Source organism: Ricinus communis, chromosome 1 (assembly GCF_019578655.1).
Source record: "Ricinus communis isolate WT05 ecotype wild-type chromosome 1, ASM1957865v1, whole genome shotgun sequence".
Lineage (NCBI taxonomy): Eukaryota > Viridiplantae > Streptophyta > Magnoliopsida > Malpighiales > Euphorbiaceae > Ricinus > Ricinus communis.
In genome coordinates, this window is record NC_063256.1 from 31,382,568 (window position 1) to 31,402,724 (window position 20,157).

Consider the following 20,157-nt stretch of genomic DNA (forward strand, 5'->3'; position numbering starts at 1 on the left):
GGCTTATATAGGGACTAAGGAGGGCAAAAGTGTTGTTTAGGTTCCCAACCTATCAAAATCACATTTTAATCCAAAAGTCAATCCAAGTCCTCAGAAGACATATAGAAGGCTAGTTAGCATCCCGAGGTGGAAGTGTCTTGAAAAATTACAAATGTGGTTCATGACCTATCAAAATTACATTTTAATCCCTGAGCGGGTCAAGTACCAGTATAACTTCTAAAAGACATCAAACAAATCATATCACACCCTAACAGAAAATTCTAACCAAAAGTATCCGGAAGTGGAAAATTACCAAATTACCGAACGTAGTGAAATAGCCAAAGGCAATTTTCTACAAATATCAATGAGCGTGGTTCCCATATCAACGGGCGTAGTTCCCATATCAACAGGCATAGTTCCCATATCAACTGGTGTAGCTCCCAAGTCAGTGGGTGTGGTTCTCAAATTCAAGTAGGTGAAGTCCTCAAAACTTAAGCGAACGTGGTCCCCACACTAAATCAAAATCCTTCTCGAGCTTACAGGGCGTGGTCTCTATAGCTTATTAAGATATCCTTTTACTGTATGCTTGATGTTTATAATTTGTCTCAATTATTTAAACGCATTGCATGCTTATAAATTTTGACAAACTGGTGGCAACTGCCAGCACCCATTTTCAGATCTGGATATCGAAAAAATTATGAAAAATCCTATTGATGAAAGTTACTAGCTTTCTTAAGTCTCGCGGGGGGCGAATCCAAGTTATGGTTAAGGATAATCAAATCAAGAATTACTTTTCTAGAATCAATTTGGACTCAATTAGTGAAAAACATTAAGTTCGATGGCTGAAATGACAGTTTTTACAAGTTTGGGGACTAAATTGACAATATTTTTAGAACTTTTTACCCTTAAAGCCAATCGGCTCTGTGTTTAGTCAAATCGGCTCTCTACAGAGCCCTGTGCAGAGCCGACCGGCTCTACATAATGTCGATTGATTGATTTTCGAAATTGAATGCTTTTTACACATATTTTAGCTTAATTAACGCCAAAAACTAATAAAATAGATTTTAAGTATTAATGATAATTGATAGATTTTAATGATATTTATTTCAATTTTAAAGATTTGATTTAATTATTGGATATTGATAAATAATTATCTGATAAAGAAAAAATTGATTATTTAAAAAGGGTTTTAAAAGAGATTGAAGTCTATTTGCTCCTCTAGAGTTTCCTAAAACTTATTTCTATAAATAGAATATGATGACCTAGGGTTAGGAGACTGGCAACATCAACTAGAGGCTACTATTATTGTAAACTTACGTTCATTAAGTAGAAATTGTTTTTTTGGTAACTAGAGAGCAAAGTCACTAAGAAATAACCCTAGATTAGGAAACTTTTTGTTAACGACAAAAGCTTTTCTACATCTCAAGCAGTACTAGATTCCTAACCTGTCTTTGATTCAACTGCCTCATCATTTCTTGAGACTCACAGAATAACCATCTAAGTTGGGAAGAAATGAAGAAAAATCGCATGGACAAGTTCCAAAACCGATCGGCTCAGTGCAGAGTCGATTCGGCTCTGTGTCCATTGCCGATCGACTTAACTCCCTTCGAGCCCTAATTTTCAGTTTTTGATGGATTTTTGATGTATTTGCGTACTATAACTAGATTTTAGGCGTTTCTCTTTTGTTTTTTTAGTTGTAGGCTAGGTTGTAATAGTTAGATTTAGTACCTATACTTTATTTTTTGTTTATTTTTCTTAAATGCATGCCAAATAACTGTAACATGATTGATAAATTAAAATGGATCACATAGACTTTAGGTTAAAATTAGACCTAATATGAAGACTGTAATCCATTAGGCTAATTAATGGAAATTAGGCTTAAAATCTAAAATCAATATAGACGTATTGGGCTTTTACCATGCTTTAGTTAGGTCAATTGGGTTAGGTTAGATTTCAGGTTCATATAAATGGGCTTCATCATAAGAAGTAGTCCATCTAGGATTAAAGGTTTGGTGTAACATAACTTGTAATTGGGCTAGACTAGGAAGGCTTGTACATAATTAACTAGTAAATTAGGTTAATAAATTTAACACAGGCTAAGCTTAATAAAAATGGGCTAGATTTAAGTGAACTTTATGTGTTATATGGCATTTTTGTATATGAACTGTTGTGTTTATAGAAAATAATTTATTAAGCAATAAAATTAAAGATTAAGATACACAAATAAGGAAGTTGGCTTCTGGATCCATCTTTGGATTTATAGCGTAAGCTTCCTTATGGAATCTAAAAAACGTCACTCGTTAGTAAAAGTGTCCCAGTGAATTATCCGGGTGGCAACTCCTATCTCTATGCTAGTCTCAATGACTAGTTAGCATGTTTCGGATTAGATTGAAAAGCCTTGCAGTACCATAGTTGCTAAAGAAAGTTGGGTGCGTGCCCCAAACCTCCGCCCACACTTATGAAAAACTCCATTATAATAGATTGAGTGTGACAGCCTGGCTTGGAGAAGCGGTCCGAACAAGGCAGGAAGTGGACGCCGGGGCAAAAATAGGATACCTGGACAAGGAGCAGCTTCTAGCAGGTTTCTAGGATAGCAGCACTCTAAGGTACGGGGGTACATGAGCGAATCGAATTGCACATCGAAATGGGGCGGGGAATGGTTGATAATATATATGTAAAGAGTTGAAACTAATCACAAGAGGCACCTTTTAATTGTTTCCCTGTGAAGTTGTAGGAACTCCAAAGTTAGACGTGATTGGTTCAAAGAAATTCCAGGATAGGGGACCTCTTGGGAAGTTCTCGAACTTGCCAAAGGGATAAAACCATGAGGCCAGTGGGGAGCCAAAGTGGACAATACCTCATGTGATCTGGTTCCGGATCGTTATAAAATGGTATCAAAGCAGGACCCCTCTAGTAGATGTGTGGTTCGAGGACGAACCAGGCGGAAACTAGTGGGCATGTGACAGCCTGGCCTGGATAAGTGGTCCGATGAGGGCAGGAAGTGGATGCCAGGGCAAAAATAGGATACCTAGATAAGAAGCATCTTTTGGCAAGCTTCTAGGATAAAAGCACTCTAAGGTACGGGACTACATAAATGAATCGAATTGCATATCGAAATGGGACGGGGAATGGTTTCTAACATATATGTAAAGAGTTGAAACTAATCACATGAGGCGCCTTTTGGTTGTTTGCCTGTGGAGCATGTGACAACTGGTGGGCCAGGAGAAGTGATCCGACGAGGGCGGGAAGTGGACGCCGGGGCAAAAATAGGATACCTGGACAAGGAGCGGCTTTTGGCAGGCTTTCTAGGATAGAAGCACTTTAAGGTACGGGGGTACATAAATGAATTAAATTGCACATCGAAATAAGGCGGGGAACGATTTTTAACATATATGTAAAGAGTTGAAACTAATCACATGAGGCGCCTTTTGGTTGTTTGCCTGTGGAGTTGTAGGAACTCCAAAGTTAAACGTGCTTAGTTCTCGAATCCGCCAAAAGGACAAAACTATGTGACTAATAGGGTGGCCAAAGCGAACAATATCTCATGTGATCTGGATCCGGGTTGTTATATTAAGAGTATAGTAAATACCCAACTCCAATGTCTCAGCCTTCACTGTTAGAGAGTCTATCATTCTTTATTGTGAGCTTGTCTTTGATGCGGTGTTGAGAATGAGCGTTATGGCGATAGCAAGATCAGAAGCGTGGTACACCCATGCTGTTTCTTGAAGTGATTAGTGTAGGCTGGCCCTTGGATGCTTCGATTGTTATTTCGAGGGTGGGCACTGCCAGTCAGAATTAGTGCAGAGCGTAGTTGTAGTCGTGTCATGAACTGCCTCGTCATCGCATCAGGCATCGCCTTAATGAGTAGCACCGAAGTTAATGCGTGGAGAGTCGAGAAGAGGTCAGAACATTTATGGTCAAGTTTGTGGTTGTAAGAAGCTTAAGAAATGTGGTAGGAGTATTTTCGGACACTCGAAATCCAAAGAAGCTTAAGCAAACACTATTTATTTTTCTGAGTAGAACAAAATGTTTTAAAATTCAATATTGCGCCCAGTCCCTCAAGAAATTATTATGGCATTTCATTATTAGGGATGCGCAATTCCATACTCATTTTAGGGCATGCATCATACATCGTGCATTGCAACCCTTGGTGATGCATCATCACCCTGGTGCGCAATATTGTAGAAATTTTATATAAAGAAAATGACTGGAGATTTTACAATTTTATAAAGGTGTTTTTCGAGATAATAAAATTTTTATCAGTGATGATTATAAAGTAAATAAATAAGTAAATATTTCAAAGTAAATTGTGTTAGCTTAGTATTCTCTGGATGACAAGCTGAGTTACTGTGAGAGTGAATCTGTGGCTCAGTAGGCCCCATTTGGATTATAGATGAGACTTCTGGATTTCAGTCGAAGAGGAATTTTGTGTTAGGATGGCATGGTTTGTATCGGTTATGGCAACCAAATGGATGATATGATGTGGATGATGTGATGTGGATGTTAAGGATTTTCTGTAAGTGCAAGGGACACGTCATTAGGAAGGAATTTTGGCGAGTGCATTTTTGGTGGGACCTGAGTTGGTAAGATTCTTTTCTCATGAGCGGCTGAAGACAGATTTTAGGAAGCAGAGGAGTTGTGCGAACCTGAAGTGGGAGCACGTGGAGATTTGTATTAGAGAGTATGTAATCCTAAGGCGTCTCTTGTGCAAGAAGTGATGTGATTTGGTAAGAACGCAAGTTAGCCCTTCTTCTGTGGAACCCTTGGAATTATCGGCAGGTTGGTGAGGTGGCATGCAAGTTGGACTTGCCGCCAGACTTTCTCGCAGGTCAACCCAGTATTTCATAGGTCTGTGTTGAGGAAGTGTATTTTCGATCCTTTGTGTTGGACCCTCAGTGTATGGAAGTAAATGAAGATTTGATTTTCGAGGAGCAGTAAGTCAAGATCGCGGATTCTCAGGTTCGCCAATTTTGCTTAAAAGTTTTGTCAATGGGTCTTGTGATTGAATATTTTCAGCCGAGGAAAGTAACCGAGAAACCGAGCTGGAGATAAGAGGTTCCTATTCTCATTAGTTCAGTCGTAGTGTGAGCCCCTTTTTCTTTTAAATTCGATGATGAATTTTTCTTAAGGGGGGGAGAATATAATACCCGAGATTTTTCTTTGATAATGATAATATTAATAATAATTAATAAATGAGTTTTTATTTAAATTAATTTTTCTTTATTTTTATTTGGTTTAATTTGGAATGATTTAATGGAAATTTTAATGCTATGCAAATAAATGAGTTACTTTCCATATCCAATTAGTTTGATTTTTAAGAAATTAATTAAGTAAATTATTTGAGAAATAAATTATATTTTTGGTTATTCAATTTTTTTCCCAAATGAATATATATAAATTAAATTCTATATTTGAGAATTATGGAAGAATTTGTAAAGGATATTTTATAAAAGAATTTTTGGGGAAAATGGCATTTTAATTAGCTAATGGTATTAAATTTTAATTGGAAAATATTTAGCAAATTGATTAATTGAATTAATTATGTGTTAGGATTAAATTGAAAAATTAATTTGAAATAAGGATTAAAAGTATAATTTTACTAATATGGGGTTTTAATGGAAATTTGTATGTTTGGTATTTTTGTAATTAAATATGTCGACAAGGGCTTTTTGATAGTTTTACATGTAAAAGCAAGGATAAATATGTAATTGTGTATTTTTAATAATTCTAATTTGGCCCAAATTAAATAGTTAGGGGCTTAATTGAAAAGCTAAATAAAAGTTTAGGGGTTAATTGGAATTTCTGCAGGACGAAATTGATAGTAATTAAAAAGTTGAGGGACTGAATGGTAAGAAAGGAAAGTTCAGGGACCTAATGGCGATAAGGAAAAGAAAATGAAAGAAAGAGGAGAAGAGGGGATCGGTGCGTCGGGAAAGAGAAGAAAGGGAGAAGGAAGAAGGCGATGCCGTCCAAGGCGCAAGCGGCGGCCATACCGGCTAGCATGGCGAATGGAGCGAGAGCAAGGCGAGAGAGGCGCGATGGCGGCAGCGACTTTCGGACGCTATTTCGGGCGTTTCCGGCAACGTTGGCGGCCGAGTCAGGTGGCAATCGACTCCCCTTGGCTTGGGCTTCATTTTGGCGGCAGCGGCGTCACCAATGGTGGCTGTAATTGGAAGTTCGCGATGGAGAGAGAAAGTGGGTGGCAGCCGCGTTTTCTAGCTTTTTTGGCAAGCTTCGGCGAGGGATGGATGATCGGAGGACATATCCGGACTTTCCTCAGCTCAAGCTTCGCAATGGCACCGGTTTCGTGGCGATCGGACTCCGTTTACAATTCGACAGTTGGGATCGTCCGTAAATCTCTCTGGATGATCGGGGGTCAGATCGGAAGCGGGGATCGTCATCAGTCCGTTGGTGCGTTCGGATCGTCGATCGAACTCTGGCGGTTGGAGGCGAATCGACCGAGCGATCAAGCGTCTCGATAGTTATCTGACCTGTTAATTTTTAGAATTCTTTGGTAAAGTTATACATTTATTGAATTGTGTCGAGCATTAGAAATATTGTGAGTCAAAATAGCTGTTTGTCGGACTGCCTGCCTTAGGTTGTATTTTGTGATGTGTGGCGGAATTGGAAAAAATAGTGATGTCTTGGGGACCCGACTCCCGTTAAAATAAATGTTGAATATTTGAAGTGTTTTCTAACAGGTCTTGGACTCGTTTTACGGGGGGTAAATGTCTGTATTTTAGGGAAGGTTTTGCCGGATTTTCGGTACAATTCTTTCGAGTCGAAATTTTTAGACAGTCAGTCCTAGAAATCTAGACCTAGGGTTAATTGTCAACTGTTTCAGCATTATTGATTAATTATTTTCCGTGATTAGATAATCTGTCAGTTCAGCTCGCTCCACCCGAGGCATTGAAGCAGAGCTAGGAGGTCGTCAAAGCTGTGAGTTAAAGTCATATATCTGCTTACGTGTGTCATGCTAATATCTTACGCGATATCTTGGATTAAATGATTAATATTTTGATTATTTAGTTATGTACTGTTTATATATGTTTCATTTTTCCGCATTATGATTTTATCGATTTTGTGTTGACTTAGGATGGGACGGCAGTAGAACATACTATTTGATGAGTGCACCGATATAAATTTGAGATTGATAGGTAAAGGGTAAAATGGTAAATTTAAAAAGGAAAGTTTAGGACTTGCTCTGGTTGAGCATCGCTCTCTGGGCTTAGTAGAGTGTGTTTTCCAGAGTAAAGGTCCCTGGTCGAGCATTGCTCTCTGCGCACCGGCTTATTTGGAAACCTAAGTGACCATACTAGAGTTAATGATCATGGTCGAGCTTCGCTCTCTAGGCGCCAGTCTAATTAGGGTAAGAGAGCCGAAAAGCTAAGAGTGTTGGTGATAATTAAGTGTCTGAACTAGGTTTGAGGACCCTAGTCGAGCCTCGCTCTCTGGGCGCCAGTTCTGTTAGAATGAGAGAGAGAGAGTCGAGATGTTCAGTGTTGGGATTAAGAAATTCTGCCGAGGTATTCCGTCCTGTAGTGTGTGAAAATTATTTTATTTAAGCATATGGCATGACACGTTTATTTTTACATGACTTAGTATTTATTTAAAATTAAATAAATGTGTTATTGAAGTGTTTTGTAACTGTTTTTTTGGATATATGATTTTAACTCACTCTCGAGACTGACAATCTTAATTTTACTATTTTTCATATTCGTGATTGTTAGTCTTCCCGCGGCTCTTATCTAGCAACCCGACTCCTTCATCATCGGGTGATGTAATTAATTTGGTATGTTAAATTGTAAAATCTTAGATTCTCCGCAGTAAAAGTAATAGACTTATTAGTTGTAATTTTATGTAGTTTCGAGTCTCGCCTAATTCTTCTGGCATACCGAATTAAATATGTAAAATTTAACAGTTAAGATAAATTGTGGCATTAGTAATATTATATGAGATTTAATTTAGTTAGTGAGTGTCAGGCTTACTACGGGATTCGGTGGCCTTACGCCTACTCATTCCCTAGTGCCGGTCACGAGCCTACAGATCGGGTCGTGACAAAATTGGCATCAGAGCTTAGGTTTAGATTTCCTTCGATATAGGTTAAGATTCTTGGTACTGCGGAGCTAGGATCAAGTTTGTCTTGTTGTTTTCATTGACTCGAGTGTCTTAGCCTTCACTGTTAGACAGTCTATTATTTTTTCTTGTGAGCTTGTCTTTGATGCGGTATGAGCTTCACTCTAAAACTTAAAAGGTAACCAAATTCACCATTTATATTGAAAATGAAAGGAATATCCTCAAAATTTTTAATAGCCAAATGAGATGAGAATGAGGTTTCTCATTTGCTTCTATTTTCCTTTATCTAACCTTAATCTATAATAGGAAATTTTTTAAAATATCTTAAAATTATTAAAAAATATCATTTTTACTATAAAAAACTTTTAAATACTATTTTTTAATTTATGGTGTTGTTGTTTTTTAGTTAATTTTTTATTATTTTTCAGTTATTTTACTTAAAAACAATAAAAAAATTAAAAATCAACCAAAACCGTAAATTTGAAATAAAAGAGTTAAAAATTATATTTTAATTTAATATAGTAAAAATTAAAAAAATTAAAAGAATACCATAAATTTGATAAAAAAAAAAAAAACAAAATATGGTATTAGAGTTTTGAGTAGGTAATGTCCATTCATTCAGCTTTTCATCTATACAAGTGCAAGGACATCGCTCACTAAATTTCTCTAGCTGAATACAATCTGGCCCTTTTGAATTTTATTATAAATCTCTGAAATACACACGTGTTAACCATTTTCATTTCAAATATTATCTTTAGTTCATATAATTTGTCTCTAAAAATTCCTTTAGTATATTTAATTTTTTTGACTGCTCCAAATTTTTTTAACATTTATAAATATTTTTTAGAGCTCCTCTAAATTCATTTGTTTAGATTTATAAAGTTGAATAATATACATTTAAATTGACATTAGCCTAAGAAAATCTTTGTCAAGTTCACAGAGGCCATGGATTAATTTTCATACAAGCTGAGGTGCCTAGTGATGTATTTGGCCAAATTCCCTACATCTCAAAATTGAACTCAACACCATCATTTGGCACGTCAATTGATGCAGGAAGGAAATAAGGTGCTAAGCATTTTTTTAATACTTCATCTCCAACGGACACAATTTTGAAGTTCCAAGTTAACATCTTAAACTCATACATGCATAATACTATGATTACATAACTGTATACAGCACAGCCGATTTGCTAACAGCAATGGCATATCACAATGCATTTCCTCATAAAAGAAAAAATTGCATATCAAAGTTTTGCTCCTTTCCCAAATTCTTCAATAGTCTTTGTTGCAAGTGTAAGGACATCTGTGAAAGCAGAAAATGATGCTCGAAGAAATCTTGCCTCCACTGCCTCGAAGTGCCTGCCAGTGAACAATGAAAACACAACAATTATGTGCAGAGCTATCAAAGTGCAACATCCAGGTATGTTATACACAAAGCGAAATGTGGAACTAAGTCCACAGAAACATGAAAGAAACTAATTTGATGAATTTGCTTTCTGTTCACAAAATGATATATTATTTTGCTAAATATCATACAGCTAGAATGGAATAATTTATTACTATAATATCAGTATGGTATAATTTATTACTTCAAATTTCTGTAGCTAATTTCTAAAATAATTACTATAATAGCAGTCGTCAGGGGAGCAGTCATAGGAGAGCCAACAGGCATATACTGGTGAGAGGGTGCTAAGCATGCATCCAAGCAATAGATTAGTTTATGATCATTTGTCTGACTCCATTCATATCTCCATGATTGAATTATATGAGCCTGGATTAATTTTGCTCAACTCAGACACCAGAAAGTTTGTGGCTATCTAAATTTGGCCTTCCTAGCCATCAAATTAGCAACTGGCTAATTTATCAAGCAGTTGCTAATAGAACAGGTAAACCAGATGAAATCCATAGCAGTTATAAGATGAAAAAAAAAAAGACTTCATTTACCAGTGTATTTTTGCCTAATATTAACCTTCTACTTATAAAATGCGTATTGATTACAATAGAGTTGTGATGGAATGACTACTAATTAAATTGAGAATACTCGCATGGATCTGCCATCTCATGACTTGGAAAGTCCATCTAACCAAATGCTCCTAATGCAGTAAATTTAAATATGAAAATAAGGCCTACCGAAAATCATTAATTTTTACAACTGATATATATTTATAAAAATGGAAATAACCCACAACTCAGAAGTCTGAAAAAAAAAAAAAAAAAAAAAAAAAAGAGTTGCAAGGGTTAAAGCCATCATGCAACTCATTAAACTTGTCACAAACCTCAATATCTTCAATTAGAAAGAGTACACTTATATGACTTCCAGCTTGCCAACCTATTTTAAACATTCAATTGATTTATAGATATTCTAGTTAGCAGTAACTTTTCAGAGATTTTATGTTATCCATTTGCATACTTAGATAGAATCTTAATCATGATGATTATCCTACAAGGCAATAGTTAGTTACTTGATCATTACAAAAAGATTTAATATGCAAAGTTACCTGCCAGCTTTAGATATTGTAATGTTAAAAGAAGATTTAAGTTGGTAAATTAAGGTTGAATTACGAAAAGCTAAACTAAACTAAAAACAGTTGCTTCAGTATTCTCTTAAATCAAACTCTCTCCAAGAAAAGAAATATCTTTTAAAACATTCTTTCTTTCCGTGACTAAACAGAATGGTTGTAAACAAGAGCTGTCCAACTTGTACATAATTATTTAAGTCTCTTAAACCATAATCAAGATCAAGTTAATTTTCAAAGAGGAGGCTTTTCGTTTCCTTTTTCTTTTGTTCTTATCATAGTTGTTAAAGGCGAAAAGTGCACCAAGGCGACAAAGGCTCTTGGTGCCTGAGCCGCAAGGCGAGGAGCGTGCATGATTGATGTAAGGCGCAAAAAATAAAATAAAACTAAAACTCATAACGCCACAAATGCATAAAATAGAAAACTTAACACACAACCCAAAGAAAAGAAAAATAAAAAGATCATGACAATCATGTTCGAGAAGCATTTAACAAACAATAAAGGGATATGTTTAAAAGAGATAATAAAAGTAAAAATAGTCTTAAATAACTAGAAGTCCTAGAAAAATAGGAACTCTTCCATAGTTCCATTACTAATTTATTGTAAGTCTAATTATGGACTTAATCCAAGTTGAGGTTGAGTTGAATAATTTCATGAAGGAGAAAAAGAGTTGTAAGCTGGTTGTGGGCACGCCTACATAATCTTATGATGAAGGGCTGAGATTATTCATGTTTAAAAAAAAAAACCAAATGCCAAAATATTAGAAAGGTGTGCCTCGCCTCAAGTCTCAAGCGCACCATGGCGCAAGCCTTACACATGTCACTTGCCTTTCTTATCCTGAGGCCCCAAGGCTTGCGCCTCTCGCCTCAGGCGCGCTTTTGACAACTATGGTTCTTATATTGGGTATTCTTTGTTTTGAAATAACATATGAGCAGAAGTTCTAACAATTACAAACCTATTTACTTTTTAGAAACCACATCTTAAGATATAACTACTATATTTAGAAAGAAAATATATAAAAACCTTTTACTCATCTTAAAGATACTCACACTGACAACTTTCCATCAGAGATTGACATATGCCTTTTTACTTTATCTGGCTGCAGCTGCATTATGAAAACCAGAGGCTAAGAATCTAACAAAACAACAACCAATAGAGCAAGAAACGTTTGAGAATTACCTCCTTATCAACAGCTAAAGCACTATGGACAATGGAAGCATTCTCATCGGATCCAAAATCAACTTCCAAGTCACTGCAAATAATTATTAATTGATTATAAGGACATTCAGGAAGATAAAATGCACTGTCTGACCATGATGCCACTTGAATAGATTCACTGGCACATGAAAGATGATGACAAAAAATGTTTCCAATGCATGTAGAACTAGCTGGCATTATTTCAAAAAGTTGAGTTAATAAAACCATAACAACATAAATACACAGTGACATCTAGCTGTATGCTTCCTGAGTTTTTCAAAATCATGAAACATATTTAACATTCTTGTCATTTTAATCCTCATACTTCACATCTTTGACCCTGCTTGACAAGCTCCTTTCTAACAGCAGTTGTCAAGGAAAAACTCATCTAAAATCCGATATAAAGTGCTAAGAAAATACAGCAAAGTGTCCTATATTAGCTAATAACACTTTATGCCCACTTCCAACCATGTCTAATGGCTAAGACTGTTTGCTCATAGTCCCTGCAAACTCATCACACTTGAAATTTACCCAGTCAAAATAAAGAGAACCAAAATAATAAAAAGAAATGATTTTAATTATTTAGGAGAGGAGTCATGCTATAATACTAGTTGGTTCTGATACTAATAGAAGTAAATAGGTATCATCTACTTCTCTGTGGTGTAATTTTACTTTTACCTAGCAAAATAATGTCTCTGCTTTTCTTAGTGTATTTTGACAAAATAAAAATGCTGACTGCAGTTAGATGAAGTAACTTTGCAAAGTCCAATCTGTCCCACTTCGGGAATTCAAGCAATGAAATAACACGAATTTAAAAGCATAAAATTCAACTGAGTTACACAGAATATCTTCTAAATTCACCATATTTCATGAAAGAACTTGCTCTAAACCATTAAAACAGCCGCAAAATTGCTTCAACAATTACAATTGTTACACCTGATTGTAAACATAAAAGAAAAGCAAAACCCAAACCACACCTGCTAGCATTTTCCATTATCAGTATTAGTATTAACCTTTTGAGCAATTCAAATCAGACCTAAACAGATAAGGCAACCCACAAGTCACAAGCAATGATTACTTTACTGAAAAAGGTCATAACATGAAAGGATAGTTCTCTCGACTAAAAAAGAAAAAAAAATAAACCATAATGTAGAGGAGACCCAAACCAAATTTCAGAGAAGCTGAATGGAAACCTGAATAGAGAATGTGAGAGTATTAAAACACCCATTAGAGACTGCAAGCATTTTACATGTAAATGGCATTTAAACTAACAACAATAATGCAGTGGGATTTGAAAAAGTTACCAGCTGAAATCCCATTGAATTTGGTCGTCTGGCATGTTGAAGCTAACCGCAAAATTGTAAGCAGAAACAGAAGCAATTTGCAAAAGTACAGCGACCCAAATGGCCGCCTACTCGTTTTTTAGTAGGCAAAAATAGATAAGAGCAGAACGAAACGACACCGTTTGTTTATCTTTACATTAATACCGGCGAATCATCCTGAAATAAGTAAAGATTAAACGCGACGTACTGGCTTAGGGTTAATTATAAGAAAAAAGAAATCAAAAAGGAAAAAATATTGAAAAGAAATATAAGCAAAGCACAAATCCAAGCACTAAAACAAAAAAAAATTGCTAAAAACAGAGAAGAAACCCAAGCACTAAAAACAAAACCAAATACTCAAGACCACATTATTCGTCCCAGTCCACGAAGGGAAGTTTCGAATTTTCCATATCTAAAGTCATGTAATGTTTATTACTAGCACCAATATTAGGAATTAGAGGAGGAAAAGAGAGATGCTTCATCACTACCGTGTTTACGACAGGAGGCAACTCGTCGATTCTGGAAGTTGAAAAGGAGAGAGAGAAAGAGACGGCGGCAGGAGTAGAGGTCGCAGGAGTAGAGGTCGCAGGAGTAAGGGCGTAGAAAGGAGGGAATGGAGGAGTGGGGTGTATGACAGCGACGAGGCGGAGTGGTGGTGGCTGTGGTGGCGTTTCAAAGAAATATACAGTAAAACCTTTTCATATATACTCCGTATAAGAATAAATTCCATATAGTAATAAAAAATTTGGATCTTAATTTGCACCTAATTGCACCGGTTATATACATAAATAAATTCTCTATTATACAAAATTTTCAAATTTCATCTTAAAAACATATTCTTCTCTAAAGTAATATTTATATATATATATTTTTAAAATATTAAATAATAAATTTATTTTTAATCTTTAGTATATTTAAATTTTTAACATAACCTTTTAATTTTGATAAAAAAACTCTTCAAATTTTAAAAATTTACAATTTGAATCACCGCCATCTTTGTGCCAGCATGCCGGGCATGGCATGTTGTGGGATGGAGGGCGTTTGGGGATGCATTATAGCACATGCCATGACTACGTTTTTCCATAGGTTGATGCTTTGTATCGCACGTAGGTTGATGCTTTGTATCGCACGCTTGTTTTATTTGTTTTCAAATATAGTAAATAAAGAAGGTGGTATAGGGCTTGGGAAATTTAGACCCTTTCAAAATGTAACACCATGTCATATTCCACTTAAGACTTAACTAAAATGGTATATTTTAACATTAATCAGTGTATTTTCCTTATAACTCCTTTCCCTCATTTTGAAACTCTAGAAACCAACTACAACTCCCGCTACTTCACCAAACTTGTTGCTAACCCTAGAAAGGTAATATGTGAACTTAAAAAACATGTCAACTACAAGGCCCCTCATACTTCAAACTCCATATCATCACGCACACGTGCTTCTTACATGAGCTCAGTCCCAACAATTTTTTATAGAGGGCGGAATTTCACGTAGATCTATTGACCTCCATGACCGATGAGAACCTAGAACGAAGATTTTTTTGATGTCAAGTTAGAAAGGTATTTACTGAACTTATGCATTTCGTGATTGCTTTTCTTTCTGGTTTGAAATTTACTTGAATCTCCAATCTTTGTTTCAAGCATGATGACTGTGGTTTCTTTGAATGGCTTGATCTCGAGCTTTTACCATTACAAAAGAGATGTTTTGTGAGGCTAAAGGCGCAAAGAGATATTTTACAGGAGCAATTGAGGTGCAAAGCAGCAATAGAGAACCTATTGGTTGAAAAACTGACTTTGAAGGATGCTGAATTAAGATGAAGAATGAGCTTTCTATTAAGAATGCTGAAATGGATAGGAAGATTGGCAAACTCCATAAGAAGAAGAAGTAGTTAAGGGATGATAATAGAAATTTGAAAGACAATCTTAAGGCTATGAAAGTCATTTCAAGTGTTATATGCTGGTATTAGTTGTTGGTTTAATAGTGCTATTCTCACGTTCCTTCCAAAGGAATGCTAGAGGGGATAAACTAATATTGAAGTAGTTAAATGTAGTTGTATTAAATTTGTAGCCAAATGTAAGGCACTCATATTTAGTTTATGTATATGAGCCACTTGTTCTGTGTATGTGTATTTTGGGGCTATATCAGTATGCATGACCTATAGAAGAGTAGTGAAACACATAATGAAATCTTATCTAATATTTGGCTAGAAAAAGTACTATCTAATATAATAAAGAACTTATGACAGTTACGTTATATAACATTTCGAATGACAATACAATATAACTTGTTATGTTATATAACATCCATCCAAAAAATAAGTTGACACTTATGACATCTTAACATACAAAACCACCCCAAAAGAACAACATCCTAGTATTGTTCAAAACTAACTTGTAATCCAAGTGTATAAAAGTGCATCATTCATATGTGTTCAAAATAACAAAAGAGCCAGTTTTCTATAGCCTGGACATCACTTTGCAATGCTTTCTTGAGTGCCTATATTTCCTGCAACACCACTTGAGACATTTGTGATATTTGCAATTGTCTAGTCCTCCCACCTTTGCCAATTCTTCCTTCTCTTGTAGTCCTGCCAACCCTCCCTCATCTTAAAGACATTGTATGTCTTCATAAGATGGTGTAATCCTCTGTGACACATTATTTCCAGTAGATGTAGGCCTTGTAAACCCAATAGCTGAATGAACAATAATGATTCTATTATTCTCTGGCATCTATAAACAAAATGTACTACTCATCAACCATTTGGTTAGAGAAATAATGGAGTAAGTGGAATTTAAAAATAAAATTTAGTTACCCTAATATATATGTTTCTTGTCTCCTCAAACACTATGACTCCGTAACCTTTTCTAACCTACATAATGAAATATAAAAAATTAAGACATTGTGTTATAACAATACTAATCATTTCAATGTAAGTATATATACCATGGCCTCTTCCATTTGCTGGACTACTTTGAAATGAGGATCTGTTACTTGACTTCCAGTTTGTTGTTGTCTTACATTACCTATCTTTTCTTCATGTTCTCTTATTGTCATTTTATGTATCTCAGTTGCAAGTTTTAACCCTCTTCTAATATGCATTGTTGAATTAATATGAGCTTGACTAGATGATCCAACATTTGCGCCATCCACTCTTACCTTTAGTGGTCTACTTTGCTTATCTAATTTATTTCAAGATTAGATTAAATATGTTCAAAATATTTATAAACATTACATATTCAGTATGAAGATGACATTAAAACTTACATGGAGTTTAGGAGGTCTCTCTACAGCATCATTAATACAAGTTTGTTGTTATGTCCTACTTGTAAACACTTTTGACATGTCATTTTAGTGCCAGATCTCCTAAGCTTATTTGCATTCTTTGCTTCTTCTTCAGGCGCTCTCTTCCTACACTTCTTTGGCCTTCCTGGCATTTTTCTATATGGTGGTGGTGTCATCGGATTACTAGCAAATTCAGGCCATAACTTCTTCCCATTCAATGGCTCAAGTGCACATTGGTATTGTTTCAATATAATTTTATACACTGTAAAATGGGTTTACACAATCTGCAGGGTCTTTTTTTATGAAGTGAGTTGTTGAACATGCATGAATGTAAGGGATCCCACTAATATCCCATTCTCTACATGTACAAGAGTATTTTTTTTTACTCAACTATAAACCCATAGACACTTGGAATTTCTCACCAACAGCTGGCTTAGTAATGTTAAGCCTGCTATTATACCTATTTTGTTCTAGCTTAGATCTAATCCTCGGACATATACTATTTGTAACACCACTCATTCCCATCAACTTAATATGTTGTCTTTCCATCAATGCAACTCTAATATCTCTAGCAGGTCAATTATAGGCCTACATCTAGCTTTTATAGTATATCCATTAAATGTTTCAGAGACATTATTATCCACCATAATAGTTAGATATAGTAGAAATGTAAGCCTTACATAACTGGAGGTTTCTCTTTCTTAAAATTCCAAATAAGCTGCTTCTTTTTTTCCTTTGAGTTCATCCAATGTAGCTTTTAATGGTGCCTCATTTGTACTTCTTACAGCTCTCTAAAACATGTTCTTGAGTGCTTGGCCCTTAAACTCTTTCTTCCAGTTACAATCACATGCCTAGCATAATTCTTGTGCTCGACAAAATGAGCCAATTTCTTTATAGAATTGATAAAAAAACTCTATTATAATAAGAAGTAAAACAATTACTAATTATAGAAACAAATAATATGTAAAGACATTTAAAATAAAAATAATAGAGATGTACAACCTTTTGTTGGTTGTTGACAAAAGTCATACCTAGACCATTTGTTATGTTAAACTCTTCAAAAAGTATCTTTAAAAACCATTCCTAAAAAAACCATTCTTAGATTCCACTACTGCCCAAGAGATTGGGAACATCTAGTTGTTTTCATCCTTAGCAGTAGCACATAAAAGGGCCCCACTAAGAAAAATCTTCAAAAAATACCCATTAAATCTAATAATAGGTATGATAAAAGGCCCTTTTTAGTGTATCGAATCCAATAAAAAAGCCTCTCAATACACTTTCTCCTTCAAGTAAGAAATCAAACCTCCCTTTAGGTCAACTCTCATCAACTCAACCTTATATGACCTAAACTAGCATAATAATCATTTATAGATCCTCTCAACATCTCTAGAGCTTTCCACTTTGCTCTATATAGTTTCCACTTGGACAACTCTACTGCATATTTTTCAAGCACATCATCCTCTAAATTTTTGATTGGCCACTTTAGGTTTCTTCTAAATCTATTCACATAATCTCTTACAATCCATGTTGATGTAGCCTATCTATTCTTCATTTTCCTATGGCATCTATGCAAGCCAAAATAAGTCTTCACTGTAAAGGATTTCTCTTTTTTAATCACACTAGCATATAATCTCTAAGGGCAACCTGGTATACATTTGGCTTCTATTTAATTCTTATTGCTTTTGCAAATCTGTATGTTAAGACCATTTAAAATTGCATGCCTTTGAAATACTTCTCTATATTATAATCCATTGTCAAATCTCATGCCTAGTACAAACTCTAGAGTTTTATGATCACACTTAGGACCTTATGTAACTCTTTATTTCCTCCTCCTCCTCCTTTTACTTCTTCCCTCATCTGCATCATCATCTTCATCAATTTTTGAATCAAAATTTATATCTCCTTCAGAATCTTCATATTCTAAAACCATCTATCTATGAGATTCTGCATCAACATTAACATTAGTTGCCACTTTAGGCCTTTTTCTCTGAAAACCACCTATGATGTTGAATCTTTCAGCTACTTCATTTATAGGTACATGTTCTCTGTACTTAGTCTTGTTCTGCATGGCTTAAATGTATTCCTCATCTTTTGAAGCAAGTTTATGGTCATCGAGATTGTCATTTGTATCACTCTCTCCAACTAGACAATAGTCTAAATAACCTTATAGCCATTATTGCTTCTCACACCCGGTATTCTAAATGACAGTTGGTCCCAAGAAATATAACCTGGCTTCTTTACTTCATCTTCTAAGTCCATATATCCAAACCTATCAACATCAACACCACGCTCCCACCAATATATATCTTAATTCTACCAGCATTCACTAATCTCCCTCTATAGCGGAAGTATATAGAGAACGAGTCATTGTAGAGGTTGGAAAATAATATATAACAATGTCACTACCAACATTCACTATTAGTCACTATAAACACTTATTTAACTCAACAAATATACATAGAAACCCTAGACAACAATAACACAAACAAAACACAAGTGAAATCCTAATAGTATATTAAAGTCACAAAAATAAAAAAAAGATTTAAAAGGACCACTGTAAAAAAATAAAATGAGAACAAGCAATGGCATTACTTGTTCGCCATTATCACGATAAAGTTTGCAGTTGAGACCACTGTAGCTTTGAGTTTCATAGTACCTTGTCAACTTTGAAATAATATCTTCGAGTTGTAGAATACGATTCAACACAACAATAACTGGAAAATTACTTCGATTTAGGTTTAATAAAAGATTTATAATTCTAATTTGAAGACTTTGTGACAGATTTTCATTAATAGATGAATAGGGTTCAATTGTGTAAAGTGTTTTATTGAATTTGGGGATAGGAGTCGTATTTGGTTTCTAGGGTTTTAGAATTTGGGGATAGGAGTTATGGAAAAACGCACTGTTTAATGTTAAAATGCATCGTTTTAGTTAAGTCTTAGATGGAATATTAATGTGGCGCTACATTTTGACACGTTCTGAAGCCCCACATGCCTTGCCAGACACGCTGGCAAAATGACACCTGAATGTTTATCGGTGATTCGAATTGCAAATTTCTAAAACTTAGAGACTTTATTTGCTAAAATTTAAAAGTCGTGTTAAAAAACTAAAAAAGCACTAAAGATGGGGTCAAATTTGCAATTTGGCCTTTTAAAAAATATATGTTATGTTATGTTTTATTTTATTGTATGATTGTTTTATCTCATCAATCTTATTTCTATAATATAACAAGATATTAATGTATCTTATCTCTAATTTTTATCATTTCATCAACAAAATTAAGTATTAAAACTAAAAAAAAAATCTTAATGTTCAAACCTCCTCATAATCATAAATTTAATTTGGTCAAAACTGTATAACTATAAAGAGGTTTTACTAATTAAGATGTCTATTTTTGTTTAATTTGAGTATTCCTAATTTTTGGATAAAGTGCACAGCCAGTCCTTTAACTTTGGATTATGTATCATAATTATCTTTAATTTTAATTTATCAGTACCGCCTATTTATTTTTGTTTAATTGATAGGTGCAAAGATGACATGGTACAGTGTGTGTGTAACTAAAAAAAAATACAAGTCAAATAATACTTTACACCTGAGCTCCTTAATTGTTTTAATCATCTTCATCACTTTCCTCCTCTCTATCTCTCTCCTCTTTCTCCGCCATCTCAACCACCATTGTCTTTGCCACTTTTCTTCCACCTCTTGCTCTTATCCTATAACCACCGCCGCCGCCATCACTACTTTCTCCTCCTCCTCCTCCAACCGCGCTTCACCTGAAACTCC

At 34.9% G+C, this 20,157-nt stretch overlaps 1 protein-coding gene and 1 long non-coding RNA gene across 3 annotated transcripts; one reads left to right on the plus strand and one right to left on the minus strand.

The window, feature by feature from the left end:
* Window positions 1-9,099: 9,099 nt before the first annotated feature.
* LOC8268173 lies at window positions 9,100-13,831 on the minus strand. Of its 2 annotated transcripts, XM_015721019.3 has the most exons (6): window positions 13,578-13,831; window positions 13,072-13,266; window positions 12,934-12,960; window positions 11,750-11,822; window positions 11,620-11,675; window positions 9,100-9,413 (listed from the first exon to the last, which is right to left on the minus strand). In XM_015721019.3, the coding sequence occupies exons 2-6, from the start codon at window positions 13,104-13,106 to the stop codon at window positions 9,299-9,301; spliced, it is 306 nt and encodes a 101-aa protein (XP_015576505.1). In that variant the 5' UTR covers window positions 13,107-13,266; window positions 13,578-13,831; the 3' UTR covers window positions 9,100-9,298. The 2 variants fall into 2 exon arrangements, with proteins under 2 accessions (XP_015576505.1, XP_002521930.1); XM_002521884.4 differs by lacking the exon at window positions 12,934-12,960 and having other exon boundaries at window positions 13,578-13,822.
* Window positions 13,832-13,958: 127 nt separating this feature from the next.
* Window positions 13,959-15,220, plus strand: LOC112535297. The gene is made up of 2 exons (XR_003079456.2): window positions 13,959-14,651; window positions 14,733-15,220. It is a non-coding gene; the product is annotated as an uncharacterized LOC112535297 (long non-coding RNA).
* The last annotated feature ends 4,937 nt before the right edge of the window (window positions 15,221-20,157 follow it).

Bases quoted from the DNA above. Each gene is read 5' to 3' on its own strand.
- LOC8268173 (XM_015721019.3), bottom strand. From the start codon at position 13,106: ATGCCAGACGACCAAATTCAATGGGATTTCAGCTG. The intron at 12,961-13,071 runs GTAACTTTTTCA...TTCTCTATTCAG, and splicing joins ATTCAATGGGATTTCAGCTG to GTTTCCATTCAGCTTCTCTG. The intron at 11,676-11,749 runs GTAATTCTCAAA...TTCATAATGCAG, and splicing joins CTTTAGCTGTTGATAAGGAG to CTGCAGCCAGATAAAGTAAA.